This window comes from Electrophorus electricus, chromosome 20 (assembly GCF_041902795.1).
Source record: "Electrophorus electricus isolate QZ-2024a chromosome 20, ASM4190279v1, whole genome shotgun sequence".
In the NCBI taxonomy this organism is placed as follows: domain Eukaryota; kingdom Metazoa; phylum Chordata; class Actinopteri; order Gymnotiformes; family Gymnotidae; genus Electrophorus; species Electrophorus electricus.
This window is the reverse complement of record NC_137516.1, coordinates 3,214,990-3,232,500: the sequence shown is the minus strand read 5'-3', so window position 1 is coordinate 3,232,500 and position 17,511 is coordinate 3,214,990. Positions and strand designations below refer to the sequence as shown.

The 17,511-nt window shown below is 48.3% G+C and overlaps 2 protein-coding genes across 10 annotated transcripts in view; both read left to right on the top strand.

Annotated features, from left to right (window-relative positions):
• The window catches only part of kansl3 (KAT8 regulatory NSL complex subunit 3), a 14,789-nt gene extending 7,444 nt beyond the window's left edge, over positions 1-7,345 (top strand). Inside the window, exons 12-21 of one of the 8 annotated variants that reach the window (XM_027031271.3) lie at positions 1-142; positions 572-728; positions 1,107-1,184; positions 1,644-1,814; positions 3,297-3,381; positions 3,576-3,697; positions 3,809-3,897; positions 4,355-4,562; positions 5,913-6,025; positions 7,179-7,345. The exon at positions 1-142 is cut by the window's left edge and continues 47 nt beyond it. In XM_027031271.3, the coding sequence (XP_026887072.2) occupies positions 1-142; positions 572-728; positions 1,107-1,184; positions 1,644-1,814; positions 3,297-3,381; positions 3,576-3,697; positions 3,809-3,897; positions 4,355-4,562; positions 5,913-6,025; positions 7,179-7,181 (1,168 nt within the window). In that variant the 3' untranslated portion in view covers positions 7,182-7,345. Of the gene's footprint in view, positions 143-571; positions 729-1,106; positions 1,185-1,643; positions 1,815-3,296; positions 3,382-3,575; positions 3,698-3,808; positions 5,229-5,909; positions 6,026-7,178 lie in introns of those variants that run through there. The other 7 variants (XM_035536103.2, XM_035536105.2, XR_004777111.2 and 4 more) reach the window with 7 other exon arrangements.
• A 5,925-nt stretch (positions 7,346-13,270) lies between these two features.
• The window catches only part of bmp1a (bone morphogenetic protein 1a), a 41,531-nt gene continuing 37,290 nt past the window's right edge, over positions 13,271-17,511 (top strand). Inside the window, exon 1 of one of the 2 annotated variants that reach the window (XM_035536498.2) lies at positions 13,271-13,507. In XM_035536498.2, the coding sequence (XP_035392391.1) occupies positions 13,363-13,507 (145 nt within the window). In that variant the 5' untranslated portion in view covers positions 13,271-13,362. The remainder of the gene's footprint in view (positions 13,508-17,511) is intronic. The other variant, XM_081703059.1, reaches the window with a different exon arrangement.

Genomic DNA, 17,511 nt, shown 5'->3' with positions numbered 1-17,511 from the left:
CCCCAGCCACGCCTCTGGGGAGACGCGCGACCTTGACACCGAAAAGAAGAAGAAGCCTCGCCGGGAGCTGCCCTTTGACACGGAGAGATCACGACCCTCTTCACCCGCCATCAGGGTCCCCATCTCCCCACCGGGGTCAGAGGTGAGATGAGCTAGATGTAGGGGTGGTGCAGCAGTGGCTAGAGAGGTTTGGAGTAGTGAAATGGTCACGGCGGCCATGGTTAAAAACAACCTTGAGAGTTGTGACTCAAGGCGATAAAATGACCATTCACACTAGAAATGACTTCAAAACGAATGAAGATTTTCCATATTAGCAGGAATTGGAATTAAAATCTCACGTCTCCAGTGAATGCCCAAAATCAACGAAATATTCTGTTTTTCAGTATCCTATAGTATCCTGCTTTTTCAGCAGAACAGCAATACATGTTATTCTGGAGGGAGCATTTGGAGGGAGCATTTTCATAAAACTGAGTGAAAAGACTACAGGAGCCAAAACCCGTGTTGGTGTGGACTAGGCCTTTTGAATGTTCATTTAAATCTCGGCGTTTGCGGTGATGTGCGCCCCCTGCAGGACATGTCCAGCGTGTGCAGCAGTCCCGCAGCCAGTCCGAAGCCCAAGGCCACTGGTCTGTCTCCAGCACAGAAGTCCAGCCTCATCACCGCCACCCAGCTACTCAAGACCCACATGCAACGAAGCGGAACCATGCTCACGCACAAACAGGCGCAAGGTGCCCACACACACACACACACACACACACACACACACACACACACACACAAGCATCTGAACATGCATCGACACTTTGTTACTCACACACACACACACACACACACACACACACACACACACACACAGACATAGATTATGCTTGTGTTGTGAGTCCCACCAGTGACTGGTAGACCAGTAGTGTCAGTAGTTAGCATTAACCTTAAAGAACGTGCAGACTCCTCCCCCTTTGATTTGACGCCCCGCCCACCTCCAGCTGCCCTTCTAGTGCTGGTGTGTGTGTATGCATGCGTGTGCGTGCGCGCGCGTGCTCTTCTCTATCCTGTCCCCTCTCCCTTTCTCCCTTCACTCGTTCCTCTGTGTCTTCCGTCTGCCCCAGCTCAGTTTGCCGCCTTCATGAAACACAACATGCTGGTGAGGAAGAGCATTCCTCCTGGCACTCCTACCTGTCTCTTCGGTGAGTACGTCTCCCTCCCTCCCTCGCTCTCCCTCTCTCTCTTTCTCTGAGGAAGCGCATTCCTCCTGACACTCCTACCTCTCTCTGCGCCCCCCCCCCCCCAGTCAGTCGTTATGCTCTCTGCCACAGCAGACAGACTGATGTCCTTTTACCAGATCACATTCGCTACTGTTTGACAACGGCGATGGCTCTGGAACAACTTCCTCCACACTCGACGCCCAGGCTACGTCGAACTTTCTTGCATGCTCTTGTTCGCATATTACTGCATAGTATCGTCTTCCACGCAGGTTTCGGTTCCGTTGAGAGAAACGAAATGGTTAAACAGTTAAAGTTTCTCAGCCAGGGGTACGTGTACCCTCTCTTCTCGCAAAGGCGCTTTTATCTGAGGGTTTGTACGCCTCACGTCGGGCGGTAAGCTCCGCCCTTTCTGACCGTGCCACCGCCCTCTCTGTGCTCCAGTGCCTGTGGCGGGCGAGCAGGCGGACGGCCCAGAGAGGGACGACCTGCGGCTGCACGCGAAGCGGCGCCAGACGCCCAGCCCCACGCCCGGCAAGCCCTCCAAACGTGCCAAGATCAAAGTGACCATCCTCGCCCACGGCGACGCCTCGGGCGCTGCCGCCGCCCAAGAAGGTGAGCGGGACCGGCCAACGCTCGGCCGGCTCCGATGTATCCGTGAAACCGTTTTGTCTTGGGTGCCGTGCGTTTGTCTGAAGATAAAACCTTCAAACGACCAATCAGCTTTGTCCAAGACTTTTGAGAGGCTGCTAAACAAATAAATAAAGGAGCAAACAATTAAATAAATGAATAAAAATTAAGTTCTCTGCGAGATGTGTACAGGATGGAAAATTGTGCGTGTGTGTGTCTGTGTGCGTGTTGTTGGTCCGTGTGTGCGTGTTGTTGGTGCGTGTGTGTGCGCGTGCGTCTGTGTGTGTGTGCATTGGTTCGTGTGCGTGTCTGTGTGTTGGTCCGTGTGTGTGTGTGTGTGTGTTGGTCCGTGTGTGTGTGTGTGTGTGTGTGTGTGTGTTGGTCCGTGTGTGTGTGTGTGTGTGTGTGCGCGCATTGGTCTGTGTGTGTGTGTGCGCGCGTTGGTCTGTGTGTGTGTGTGCGCGCGTTGGTCTGTGTGTGTGTGTGCGCGCATTGGTCCGTGTGTGTGTGTGTGTGTGCGCGCGTTGGTCTGTGTGTGTGCGCGCGTTGGTCTGTGTGTGCGCGCGTTGGTCCGTGTGTGCGCGCGTTGGTCCGTGTGTGTGTGCGCGCGTTGGTCCGTGTGTGTGTGCGCGCGTTGGTCCGTGTGTGTGTGCGCGCGCGCGTTGGTCCGTGTGTGTGTGCGCGCGCGTTGGTCCGTGTGTGCGCGCGCGCGTTGGTCCGTGTGTGTGTGCGCGCGCGCGTTGGTCCGTGTGTGTGCGCGCGCGTTGGTCCGTGTGTGTGCGTGTGTGCGCGTTGGTCCGTGTGTGTGCGCGTTGGTCCGTGCGTGCGCGTGTACGCGCGCGTTGGTCCGTGCGTGCGCGTGTACGCGCGCGTTGGTCCGTGCGTGTGTGCGCGTTGGTCCGTGCGTGCGTACGTGCGCGTTGGACCGTGCGTGCGTTGGTCCGTGTGTGTGTGTGTGTGTGTGTGCGCGCGCGTTGGTCCGTGTGTGTGTGTGTGTGTGTGTGTGTGCGCGCGTTGGTCCGTGTGTGTGTGTGTGTGTGTGTGTGTGTGTGCGCGTTGGTCCGTGTGTGTGTGTGTGTGTGCGCGCGTTGGTCCGTGTGTGTGTGCGTGCGCGCGTTGGTCCGTGTGTCCGTGTGTGCGCGCGTTGGTCCGTGTGTGCGCGCGTTGGTCCGTGTGTGTGCGTGTGCGCGCGTTGGTCCGTGTGTGTGCGTGCGCGCGTTGGTCCGTGTGTGTGCGTGCGCGCGTTGGTCCGTGTGTGTGCGTGCGCGCGTTGGTCCGTGTGTGTGCGTGCGCGCGTTGGTCCGTGTCTGTGTGTCCGTGTGTGTGTGTGTGTGTGTGTGTGTGTGTGTGTGTGTGCACGTGTGCATTGGTCCGTGTGCGCGTATCCCTGTGCATGTTGGTCCGTGTGCGTGTGTGTGTTTTGGTCCGTGTGTGTGCCTGCATCTCTGTGCTTGTCGTCCTTTAAAGTGGGAGCACCTGGGAAGGCGCTCACTGTCACCATGAGCCAAGCAGTGTCTGGGGCCACTGAGCTGTCAGGGCTTCTGACTCAGAGGTTTGTGGGGCTTACGTATTTACTTCTGCTTTTTGATAGAAATACCTAAAGCGCGCGGGACACGATAAACATGCCCTCAGCTCAGCGCGTTGAGCTGGAGGTGAAAAACCCATCCTCTTCGATTTGTGCTTTCATTCCGCATTAATATCTGCAAGTGCGATCCTGTCATCGTTCACATTGTCCTGCGTCGGTAGGTCTGGTGCTCTGACAGATGTGGCGGGAGGCCTGGGCTCCGCCGGAGGTTCTTTCCACAGCCTGCAGGGCAGCGCTGTGTCTGGCTCCTCTCCAGTACAGGTCCAGGCCCCTGCTGCTCAAGGTAACACCCCCCCACCCCCACCTCAGCCCTGGAGGAAAGCTTTAGTGTATAATTTCAGGTGGAACGTTTTGACGTGTGTGTGTGTGTGTGTGTGTGTGTGTGTGTACACAGCTCCATCAGCTAGTAGCCTATTGCAGGGTCTGAGTTTCAGTCTGCAGGAGATCAGCACCAAATCCCCAGGTCTGCCCTCCAGCACCCAGGTACTTGCCTGAGGCTTGGGGTTGGCTCTTTGGCCGGCACCCCATAAACCCCGATGTACTGCCACGCACGTCCGCCTAACACCTCACCAACAAATCTGTCTGGAATGATTCTCATCCCCATTGTCCTCTGCACTCTTCCCAAACAGTAATGAGCGCTCATGCAGGGAACCCTTTGGAATTGTAGAGCTGAAATGCTGTAGGTTGACTGCAGTGTGCATAATGCCCTGTAGGGGGCAGTCAAGGAATTCTTAACACGGAGATCTGTTGGCTAAACCTCTCTCTCGCTGGTAAATTCAGTAATAAAGCATAGCAAATGCCAAAATTATTGATTATAAAAAGTGTGCTGTCAGTTTTAATTGTTTGGGCAAAAACATCAGTGATGACAGGAAATGGAAGGAAGTAATTTTGTGTAACCAGAACTGAAGTGTACTTATTTCTCTCTCCCCTCCCCCACTAGGCTCCTGTAGGAAAAGCACAGGCTCACGGGCAGGTGCTGACCTCGCTCAGTCCAGCAGGGGGCACTCTGATGCGCGCGGTCCCAGTTGTCTCTGCCGGCTCTGGGGTCACCAAAACCACAGCCATCCAACAGCTCCTCGCCAACGGTGGACTGGCCAAACTAGCCAATAGCTTTCCGGGACTGACCCACGTATCCAATCCGAGCGCGGGTACGTCCATGTCAACGTCATCGACGCAGCGGCCCACCAAACAGCGGCGTCCACGCTGAGTAGGATGTATGTGTGTGGGGGGGTGGTGGTGGGATGGCTCTGTCAACGCTCACGTTCAGGCCCCTGCACATAGGACGAGTTAGCGTAGCGACTGGGGCTAACCGTCATGCAGAGAGACACATGGGGTGTCAAAGCAGAGAAAAGGTGCTTTTGCAGCAGAATCACCGATGCTTGCAAGAGTTGTACATCAATACACGTGTGTACAGTCAGGAGAGATGCTTGTCCTGATCGATTGTGTTTGAAGAAAGGAACGTTTCGCCCGGGACAACGACAGCATGGGCTGAGTCTGTCGGCCGGTCCATCTGCGTCGTCTGTCCTCTTTCCGGTATAATCTATACTGCCCTGATGGTTAACACAAAACGCAGCTGTTCTCCGACCCACTCATTTAGGTAGGGACCTGGTAGGAACCTCCATTTGACAATGATGGATAGTCCTCATGTGGTGACCTCTGGCCATTCTGTGTGAAGTGTGTCCACTGTTACAAGCTCATTATGTTCCTTTATGTTTATGGTTTTGCTCATATTTTTTTCTGTTGTCACACACGAGTGCTGTTTGTTTTGACATCTAATCACAAATGCATTTATTAAATGACCCACGGCAAACAAGTGTCATTTTTCTTTCATTGTCTTTCTTACGTTCCCCCCCCCCCCCTCACAGAACTACACACGTTCTCTACACATCATTTAATATTATGTACTTGGACCAAAAACATAATTTTATGCCACTTTTCCATATAAACTCCAGTTCAATACCAAACCCAGACTCACAAAATGCTTACATTTTTTCCCCTCACTGCTTGTCCTTTTCTCGCCCCATTTGTTTCTGTTCATAAATGTTTCTCATATTATAGGTGTGTGTTCACTCTCACCACAGCCTTCTAAGGTGGTGGGTATGATATTCAAACAAATCAGCTCGATCTCGCACCTTCTCGTAATGTTGGTGTAGGCATAGCCAGAAGAAGCTTCAGAATAGGGTCCCTCTACACGCTCCAGGCCCACCTAGTTGTGATGTTTAACTGGAAAATTGGAAAAGAACCGGTCCTGATGTTTCTGATTTTGCTAGCAGTAATATCTAATCATTCGCTTTAGTCCTAGTTAGTTAAAATGATGTCGTCTGAAAGGTTCTTCAGTGGTGTTCCCAGATATTTCCAGGGTCTTTTAAAAAGTTCGGTGAAGGATTTCGGACCGTAGGTTCCGTTCCGTTTGGGTTCTTTTCTGCCAGCACTGCTGACTTGGGCATTCTCGTGTGTGTGTGTGTGTGTGTGTGTGTGTGTGTGTGTGAGAGTAGCAGGGCTGAAAGCCCCAACGACGATCACGGTGACTTTGAGAGCACAGCCGAGCAGACTTCCTGCTCTGTGCCAGGCAGGAGCTGTGCTGCCCCCACCCAGTGCACCTGACAACCAGGTGTGTGCACATCACATTCCATAAGCGCCCCATCACAAACTCCAGCTCTCCAGCTCATGCTGGGCCTGTGGCCAGCAGTGCTTAAGGCTGGTGTGCCTCCTTTCTCCTGCTATCAAATCAGTTTTTACATGTCAGAAAGGCAGACATGAGCATATACATTTATTTCTAAAGATGAATTATTTAGTTTTCACTATTTTCGCTATATGCTTAGAGGCACTTAGTACAACATACCCCAATGAACTATTCTTTTAACTGTAGCATCTACAAACCTTAATAGTGTAAATAAAGCAATTGGTTCTCTAAAATATTGTTAAATGTAAAAATATTAAGTTCCAGTATGCACGGATCACACACCTGTAGTAGTGATCTCCCACTCCTGCAGCATTCCAGGTTTAGAGTGTGTAAAGGTGTGTGAAATCCTTTAAGTGTTGTTTGTCGTTCATTATTTCATTCAGACTGGGGCATTGCCTATATGGGATAGTGAAGTGGGGGGGGGTTATTCTTTTTCTAAATTTACTCTCTGCCATTTATCACCATTATAGCCTTTTCATTTCCAGATTGGAAATCAATTAGTTCCATCAAACCAGTTGCTGTAGTAACAGTCTCCGTGACAACATGGAGAGATGAGGGTCTAATTATTTGCTTAATTATTCTGACGAGTATAATTACGTGCTTGTCACTCTCATTTCTGGATAATTTAGGCATTGGTTCAGAGTGTAGTTAATTTTAGATTTAGATTCCTGCAAGTTCTGTAATTGTTTGATACTGAAAAACACTTTTTCCTGGGTCCTACTTTTAACCTAGTGTAGCTCGATAGAACTACTTGTGTCAAAGTTTTGTTTTGAGAACTTTGAAACTGTAGTCAGTGTTATGCTGCCTTTAAGCTTAATTGATTAACAACAGTTTCATGAATAGTGTTTCTGCTTGGACCACTCATCATCTGTCATTAACATAAGTATCTTTTTTTCCCTCTCATTTTTTCCCATTGATGTTGATCTTATATTTGACTCATTTATAAATCACATGCACTCAGTAAAACACATTTACAATGTCGATATCGAGTACAGGTACTTTGAGCATTGTCACGTCTCCTTTGCCTCTACATGCTTGTCTGTGATGTACGATGACTAACCTTTACATTTATCTCTTACAGTGACCAGAGTTCCATGGGAACAGCCGTGTGGTCTAACATCAGCACGGCTGAGGTTCCTCTGAGACAGAGTAGACGCTTTGCTGTGGAAGACGACTGCACTGACTCGCCTGTCTACCTGCCTTACTACTGAGGAGTTGTTTGACCCCAATAAAGAATTATGGACCACATTTTTTTTAATTGCCTGATTTATGTATTTATTTATTTTTGTGCAAGGAAGGGAACAATTCCGTGTTTTTCCGCTGTTAATGCGGGGCGGGCGAGGCCAGGGACCGACCTCCACAACCCAGGCTGCTCGGTGCTGGATCGGTGCAGAGCCCAACTCTGCAAAGTCTAAATTCCCGTGCAGGGCCATACGTACGTGAGACTTCTCAGAGTGAAGGAGAGCGTCAAAGCCGTGAGTCTGTGTCCTTCTGTTGGTTACGGCGTGAGAAACGAAGCCTGAGACACGACACTTCCCAGAGACACGACACTTTCCCATTCTCCCAAAGGGATCCCGATCCATTTTCCTTCTTTCTGTTGCCACACGGGAGGAGCGCATTCGCGTGCTGTCTCTCCGGTTGGGAAATCTGAAGAGAAGGGTGGATGTATGCACTGTAGGCTCTGTTTCCTCTCTGGACACGAACGCTGGACGTCATGGCCCTGCTGAAGAGGCTTTCCCAGGCAGCCGTGGTGAATAAAGGCGGGTTATCTCAGGCTGCGGCCGATTATTTCGTAAAGAGGATGAGTCAGTTGGCTGTAACTATCATCACTGTTCATACCAAAAGAAGAAATTAATCACATCCGGGCTGAGAAAAGTCATTTGTGGTTTGGGTTTGTATGGGAAATTCCCAGTCCTAGATTGAGAAGTGGTACATCTATCTCTCTCTCTCTCTCTCTCTCTCTCTCTCTCTCTCTCTCTCTCTCTCTATATATATATATATATATATATATATATATATATATATATATATATATATATATAAAAAGAACTGCAGTAAAGTACACAGAGTTTCCAAAAAAATGATGTTTTGGACAGAGGTCTTTCATCAGCTGTGCAAGCAAAGTGCTTCTGAATTAGTAGTAGGAGGAGCCAGTTTATATATGAAAAAGTAGATGTCCAGATCAGAACATTCATTCCATGCGGTTCTAAAGTTCCAAGAGTGTAGATCAGTTCTTTTCCTTTGAGTTTCCTAACTTCATTGCTGCCATAGCAACAACCGGCAATGAAAACAGATATGTCATTACTGCAGTGTCATAGTAGGCCTGTTAAAATGTCATTCCACAGAAAACAAGATTCTTAATTCTGATGGTCTGAGGGAGTTCAACAAACCAAATTAGGAGACTCAAAGAACAATAACCCATCTACACATAAGGTGGTGGAGAATGACCAAACTAAGATCCTGTGGGGCTTCCAGATATCGACAGACAAGATGGTAATGGCTAAGCAACCGGACATAGCAGTGGTGGATAAACAGCAGAAGAGGGCCGGAGTGAGAGACGTGGCGATCCCACGTGATGGCAACATCAGGAACAGGGAACACGAAAAGCTGGAGAAATAGCAAAGGCTGAAAGAAAAGCTGGAAAATATGGGGAAGTTGAAGGCAACTGGTTCCCATAGTGTGTGTGTGTGTGTGTGTGTGTGTATATATATGCATTACTGTGGGAGTTTGTCTACTGTATTAGCTTTACACTGGAGAAACCAAGAGAAGGTTGCTGATCTGTTTGTTGAATACCTTCAGACCATCAGAATTAAGGATTTGTTGTGCGAGGCGTTTTAATAATAACAGACACTGCAGTAATGATATATCCGTTTGTATTGGCCGTTGTTGCTATGGCAGCAATAAAGTTGCTCAAACTAAAGGAGCTGACTGACACTCTTGGTTTTTTAGAACCCTGTGGAGTGAATTAATGCAAACGTCTACTAACTGGTTTCACCTACTAGAACTTCAGACACACTTTACTGTCTGAAAAGCCACGAAACCCTTTGTACTTTACACATCTATCTATCTATCTATCTATCTATCTATCTATCTATCTATCTATCTATCTATCTATCTATCTATCTATCTATCTATCTATCTGTCTATCTGTCTGTCTATCTATCTATCTGAGTCAGTATAAAACAGTAAAAAATTATGAATGCAAAACAAAAAACTTGAATAAAGTTTATACCTCTAAGAGCACATTCTAGGTTGAAACCCCCCCCCCCCCACACACACACACACCAACACAACCCCAAAGAAGACATTTTATATGAGAATATTTCATCCTTTTTTTTCATGCTGAAACAGCATCATTTGAGATAAAAATTTTTTGCTCCATCTCGAGGTAAGCCTGCTTGCCCATGAAATAATGATGGCGATTACGATAAGCGCAGTGATAAGAGCTCTTGTTGATTACGACGGCTTTGCAGGGATTGGAGCATAATGAGGCGGATGACAGAGAGGAGGGGTGGGTGGTCTTTATCGGGGGGAGCGCTCACAGGATAGCATCCTTTCCCAAGATACATCAGCCACGTAACGCGCCACCAGCTGTACCTGTGACGTTAACGTAAACAACAGCGCCGGCGCTCCCAGCACAAGCCTTGCAGATAACCATTTGCAGTCACAGAAGGGAAAGTTGGACATTATTCTGGAACTATTTCTACGGCAGTTGGGCTGAAGTAATAACAGTTAGCATTTGTGTGCGTGTGTATTCATGGGCACACCGTGAGTCTTGCTCATGAACGACTATATTCTCCTTTTATATAATCTCATCTCTCATCTTCAGTCCAGTTCAGTTACTCCCTGCAGTAAAGGAAGCTCAAAGTGGGCCGCCATTACAAGACTGTAACACAGCTGCATATAAGCGAACGCTGATGGCTCCAAGTCAGAATAAGCTTTATAATAAGGCACTCACATTTGCACTCTCAATAACACGCTAGATGAAAGGAATCTGGAGTCAAATTGTTCAGATACACCACTTAATCTGCTCAAAACATAAACCTGGTGTATTTCCCTCTGCGTATGGAACCACTGGATAAAAATGCTAATAATGTTTAATTGACATAGTGCCTTTGTCGCACTCCTGGTCACTTTAAGACACAGCAGTACAAGAAGAACAATGGCATCAAATACATAAGACACGACCAGGAGAGAGTTTTGAAGAGGGTTTTGATACAGACGAGATCTCTGACTTTGGGAAGTTAACTTTGGGAAGTTAGCATCCAACCATGTTTCCACATCACGGATACATGCAGTTAACGATGAAGAGGGCCGCGTTGATGGAAATACGCACGGTCTGCATAACGTGTGAGAATTCATGTTAGATGCTGCCATGTTCTTTCTAGGCAGTTACGTGTGTGTGTGTGTGTGTACATTTAGGTTGCTGTCATGCGGGGCTTGTGTCATCGTCCAGCGGGTGCTCAAAACACGTGACCTTTTGAACCATGAGAAAGGTCTTCAACAAGGAGCAAAAGGAGTTGTTGTCTTAAGGTGTCCATAATGTCTGCACATTCTAGAATATCTCTTTAGAGCTCGAAGAAACTGGTTAATTGCGTTCATGTAATTCTTTATCTGGTCTGTAAGTTTCTTGGCAAGGCCTGGCAGTTGTTATCAGAAGGAACGTCAAAGGTGATGTCCCCTATCCACTCAGCGAGGAACAGGAAAAAGGCCCTTGAACTTGCATTATAAACAATTATCAACTGAACTGAGTCATGCTATTGTACAAACACTGAGATGTACACACTGAGATGCAAGAACTGAAATGTATACAAATACAAACTATTTACAATCACTGTGCACACAGTCAGTACTCTCATTTGCAATCCCAAATGACAAATCACTGACTCAAGTCATAGTAAACGCTACTGTCAAACTGAACGTCCTGTACGTCACTGAGCTGATTCTGGAAGAAAGTGCTTTGGTGTTGTATATATTGTGAAATTAAAGGCTGTGTAGTGGTCAGGCTCTGGAGAAATGATGTGCCTGGAGCCACCCCACCTATTTGCTCTGAGTCTTAAGAACGTGACGTGGGCGAGAGCTAATTTCAGAGTCAGAGTAACAGCGGGAACAACATGCCGTTCCGCAGGGCTCCCGCGCCAATGATTCACGGCACGTCTGGGGAGGATTGTAGAACAAAACAAGAAGCTGGACACTCTCCCATTCAGTCTGCGCTTCCAGAACCCAGACACATGCGGACCGCAGCGGCACATCCTCGACGGGCTGCTCTCAGCTCACGGCTCTAGCCGAGGCATGATTGGTTGTATCACTTTAAATGATAGATGAGCCCGGAGGTCACGGCAATGACCACGCCCTCATTCCAAATGCGGCGAATCCCGAGGCCGGCATGTGCTGCCGGTGAGGAAAGCAAACCTTATGATTGGCTCCACGGTGGCTCAGAACTGTTTCATTAGCATATGAGTCACAGAAACTGGTCCTGGAGCACTCATAGGTTGACTTGAAGCCAGAGGTTTAGAACATGTGTTTTTAAAAGCCATTCAAGTGTTGTTGGATTATGGAGCAAGGTTCTGCTGACATAATCACTTTCAGGTCTGCTCATTTGGCTGAGGTCACTTTGGGCCTTAACCTTTAAACTGTGAACTATTGCCAATAATGAGACCAGGGTTTCGTCAGAGTATTGCAGAGTGTTGAAAACGGAACCTATATTTGTCATCCACACTAATGCCTTTATGACACATGACACGATACTGGTAAGAAGAAAAGAAACCCCATCATTAATTATTACAAGAAGTGTAATGAGCTCATAAATATTTCACACTAGGAGTTGATCAGGAGTTAATAAGATCTCAGGTGTCTTGTATGAAAGTGCTCAGCTCTAGCAGCAAATATAGAACAAAATACAGCCAGTAATATTAATAACAATAATAATAATAATGACCTACCAAGACAGACTATGAATGTGTATGTATTACAATAATAAAAAACGCATGGAAGTTATTCAAGCAAACTGTCTTAGGAACCCCCCAAAACAGAAAATTAGAAATCAAACAAAGCCTGAAATGTGTCCAAATACAATTGTCTGTATTTCCTGGTCACTTCTACCATTTACACCTCCGAATAACTGATCACTGACTCATTTGCTAAATAATTTTACACTTAATCCTATTGAAATTAAACCACAGAAAACTGTTCTACATGACAGGTACTGTTTTGCAGAACCCGGAAGGAACACAAACAGGAGAAAGGAGAGGTGCGTTGCCGGCTCGCGTGTGTCTGGACAGGCTGAGATGTGGTGAGTGATCGGACAGGCCCGGCATCCGGTTGAACACACAGCACGTGCTGCACAGTGAAATAATCATGTGCAGTATCAATGGATTAATCAGGGCTGCTACTATTTCGCATACCGATGAGCCTTGTAGCATTCCAGTGATTGTCGTTAGTACGGAGCTTTTGAGTTAGTTGGAAAAGTACAGATGGTGCATGACTGCTAAATGTTGTGGAGGAGAGTGACCAAGACACTGACCGGCGCTGCAACTCTGCTGCTTTTGGGGCGTGACGACACATTATGCATTCTTTTCAAACGGATTTTCGCACGGACCGTCCGTGCGGCCGTAACTGCTCTTCTCCCTGCGCCATGGGCGTAGTTTGGGGGGAGAGGCGGAGGGAACGCGTCTCCCCCAATAATTCCTGCTCACATTACTCATGTGATGTGTTTTTTTTTTTTTTTTTTTTTTTTTTGGGGGGGGGGGGGGTATGAAGATGAAATGATACCTACAGAGAGTTTGGAGAGTTCGGTTCCGGAATTGCGTCAATTCTCCTTGAACTCTAGTTAAGAAAGAGTCACTGAACTCGACCTCAGCAGCAGGGCTATTACGCGTATAAGACGCAAAGCAAGGATGGATAGGGACTTTTTACGCACATGCAAGCGGACGTCTCAAGCTCATTTAACATGAGCCCCGAGCTCCTTTTCGCAAAGTTTGCAGGCTCGCGGATGGCCCAAAGCCCGGTCCAAGCAATAAATCACGGGGCTTCTGTCGAGACGCCGAGCAGGAGCGGAGCTGCGTTTTAAAACCCGCCCTCGAAAAGGATCTCATTTCCCCTAAAACCTCCCATTTCTCTCTCTCTCTCTCTCTCTCTCTCTCTCTCTCTCTCTCTCTCTCTCTCTCTCTCTCTCTCTCTCTCTCTCTCTCTCTCTCTCTCTCGTTCATCTGCCTCAGTCCTTACCTCTATTTCTGCTCTCTCGCCGACTCCACACTTTCTGAATCATGGATCTCGCGGCGAGGTGTTTGTTTCTGCTGTCGAGCGTTTGCGCGGTATTACCGATCGATCTGGACGCGGTTGAGCCGAGCTACTACGAGGAGACCCCAACTTCTTCGGAGACGATCGACTACAAAGATCCCTGCAAAGCCGGTGAGACTCTGAAACGTTGGTTTCCTTGTGTTTGGCTGGTGTGATGTTTGGTGCACGCCACGTAAGGCGACCGTGCGAAGTGTTGGCAGCGCGGTCGCGAGTGACAGCGGGAGCACGAGCGAGCGGATCGTCTCACGGTAAACATTCCTAGTGTGTTGCAATGTGTGTTTGCAACAACTGTTTGTCCTCGGACTTGTGATTTTTTGCTTCGGCTTACATATGCCTCAGTACATTTTGCAGGGTAGCCTGTAAAGTGTAGCTGACACATCGATGCCTCGGTGTGCTTAATATGATAAATCTCACGCGACAAGCAACGCATCCCCCGGTGAATTTGGTGCTCTCGCGACCAGAAAGTTTTTCTTCTGTTTTGGTGTGTTTGCGAAAAGTTACGAATGCAAGTTGCGCATGAAAAATGTTATTTTGAGTTGAATTCTGCGTTGTTGTGCACTGTACGCGGTTGTCAGCACCATTTAATGCATTTTCTATGAAGCGTAATTTAAGTATTTGTAACTTTTAATGTTAAGTAACTTTGCCATGAAGTCACTGCACTTGCTATTAGGCGGCGTTACATGTTTTATTCTGGAAAACGATACCGTCCCGTAGAGTTTCGGTGTTTAATGTTAAGGTTGACCCCCCCCCTCCCCCCCCCCCCCCCCTCTCTGCCATGTCACTGTACCGAATGACGTAGTGTGCCCTCAGCGGGAAAACCGAGCCGGTAGCTCGCGCGACCACTAAATACAAAGTAACGGGGAAGGACGTGGCCAGCCCAACGGTCCTTACCCCGCAGTTAGACGAGACCTCCCCGCTCCGACCCGAACATCTGACTTTACTTCTTCCCGGGGCAGTTTTTATGTCGTTTGTTGTCATAGACGTTAGACCTATTTAGAAGTCAGCCTCAGGTAGGACCAAGTTTAATAAGTAGAACAAACGGATAGGAATGCGCAGAAATACTCGACCCATAGTTGGTGTAAGGTGAGTTTGGGCCAGTGTCGTGAACTGCATTGAGTAGGCAACTGGAGCATTTACGAATCCTGCTAAAAAAAAACCCAAAAAACTCGTCATCCCTGCAGGACATTGTACATTATTGCTTCGTGTTACCAATGGCAGGTTGTTATCCGATAGGGGCACTTTTTTACATACAACTTTAATTCTCTCTCTCTCTCTCTCTCTCTCTCTCTCTCTCTCTCTCTCACACACACACACACACACCCACTAGCTCTTTCTATTTGTCTGTCCGTCTGCCTTTCTTTCTGACAAGCTGACAGGGCCACTCGGGAGACTAAAGTCTCCAAGATCTCAGATTCTATGAACTGCTCTCCTGCTCCTATCCTCCTCTCTCTCTCTTTCCCTCCCTCCCTCTCTTTCATCCTGTCCTTTTACACTCTTTCATCGCCTGGCTTTCTTCCTTGTCTTCATTTGCAGCTGAAAGGAGCCCCTTGGCTGTTCATTTTCACATTTTCACCCCTTAAGAAAGGCTCCGTCCTCTTACGAGCGACTCTGGAAGAATGTCCCGGCCCAGCAGCCTATGTTGGTATTCCAGGCAGATCGCGCTGGTTGACCCGTAGGCAGGCGTTCAGAAGGCATTAATCTTTCATGTAAGGATTAACTTCCTGGATTGCCATTCTTAAAACCATGAATCTTTGTCAACATCAATATGGAGACCCTTATAGTTTTGTGTGTGTGTGTGTGTGTGTGTGTGTGTGTGTGTGTGTGTTTCCTCAGCTGCATGTTTTGTCCATCAGACCTGCAGAACCATAGCTGGAGAATGCTTTTAGCCTATGTTTTTGGTCATAAGTTGGTTTGACTACACATGACACTTTGCTGTGTGCTAATTGCCACGTTCCTGTCCACAGCCAAGCGCCCTGACACATGGACATGCGTATGTCGCACACGATACACGTCACCGTGTCATAAAAGACGCGCACGTTTTTAAGGAAGCTTTAGCAAGTCAAAATTAGTAAAAGCGCGTGACGCGGGATTTCAAATGTGGTCCGGTTCCCCCAGCTGCATCCAGCCCTTTCTTTCTTTTTTTTCCCTCCTATCGTAAACAAAAAAAATCCATGCGGAACGTCACTTTTAAACACCCCCTCAGCTTCCATCCCTTCCTCTGTTGTCACTGCGAGGCTCCGCGAGGCTCCATGAGGCCCGGTCTGGAGGGATGACGCATGAGAGGAAGCGTGGCCCGAGCTTAGCATCTGAAGGCAGCCAGTCCTCAGCGGGGTGCTACACGCCGCGCACGGGAAGGCGGGGGGGGTCTGAATCCGGCTCAAGGCCGTGCCGGTTTAGAGCCCCTTCCCTGGGTCCGCGCCAGCACAGCAGAGAGCAGGCAGACCCGCCACTCGGCCAGCTGGGCCGTGACGCCAGCTCGTTAAATCCTTTCATCTGCGCTGTGCCGAAGGCCCGCCAGGAGGAGGGGCGAGCCCGGGCTCCGGCCGGGGGGCCCCCGGGCAGGGGCTGCAGCGTGCCAGCCGGGCTGAGAGAAGGCAGCTCCGCGTGCCGCGGAGGAGGGCGAGCGTGCTCCCGTGTGGAGCGGCACGTCCCTTGCGCGACTGCTGCCCCAAACGAAGACCCGTGTTTGCGTCTGTAGGGCTTCGGTTCCACGTTTGCCGTGGGATTCTTATGTGAGTGTCAACAATCGGTGAAGTGCAGAATTGGTTACGTGAGTGCTCTTCTGTGCAGTAGCGGTGGAGATCTACGGTACAGTCGCCGTGGCGTTTTAATCCGGGTAGGCGCAGTGGAGAGAGGCATGCGGGTTCCTCGGGGTAAAGCTGCTTTCATCTGCCACACAGATGTCCTCCTACTATTTGCCTTTTAATTTTCCTTTAACACCTCATCAGTACATGCACACATTCATGGAATTTCTATTGTCTCATTTAACAAGCCAGCTCACGCTGGCATATACTGTACCGCGCACACACACTTTCTTTGTGTGGTTTTAATAACGGAGAGAGAAAGAGGCACTTTGACCTGAATCCCTGTTAAAGTGCTCGCCTAAATTTGTGGTGCTCCTCGAATTCCTCCTCCCTGCCTGGACTCTGGTGTTCTTCCAGATGCTCGGAGCCCCAGGCGGATGCCGCCAGGGCAGGCAGTTGGCACTTCTGCCTGCACCCAGGGGCCATGTGAGCTGTGGGAGTGACATCATGCAATCCCACTGTTCTCTTTTTACGCCAGAGTAGCATATGAGGGAGTGAGAGAGACAGAGAGCGGAATAGATATTTAGTCTAATTTTTTTGCAGTTAAGATTTTTTTGCATGTGTGTGCGAGAGAGAGCGAAACTGTGGTGCAGAGTGATTCGTTGGATGTAAAATAAATGAAGTACTGCGCAGTTGGTGAATCAAAGGCGAAATGAGACAGGCAAGAGCATGTGCCAGCGCGAGCAATAATATGATTAAATAGTCGCGCAGTCTGTTTTTTTTCCCACGTGGTATTCAATTGTGTCATTCCCCAGAGAACGGCGGAGGGATTCACGACGCAAAAACCATTGTCTTCCCAGCACTTGTGCGTAAGCGGAGGCGTGAGTATGTGCTTTATGTACCGGAAGATAAGCGGAGCAGGGAGACAGGCGTGTTAACGAAGGCTGAACGGAGACAGAAGCTGCACTAACGCTCCACTTTAATGAGACTCGTGCACGAGGCCCTCCGAGTGCGGCTGCATAGCTGAGGATAAAACCCCTGCCTTTGTTTACTGTACATCTCAGGAAGTTGTTCATTATGGTGTCTACTTAAAAGGGCCATAATTCTAAATAATCTTTGTAGAACAATTCAAGCCTGAAAGAATCCTTAGAACCCATTAAAGATCAGACAGGATGAAGGGAACTTTATTTGGTGTATGGAAAAGGAATGAAAAAATATACAGGCACGCTACGATTGTATTTTGTGAAGAGTAATATTGTTTGGGTTTGGTTAGTTTTTACGGTTTGTTGACATTTCCTATAGTTGTGGCTAAATATTAAAATAAAAAAAACAACACATTGTGGAACTCCATGTGACTATAATCCTGGATTT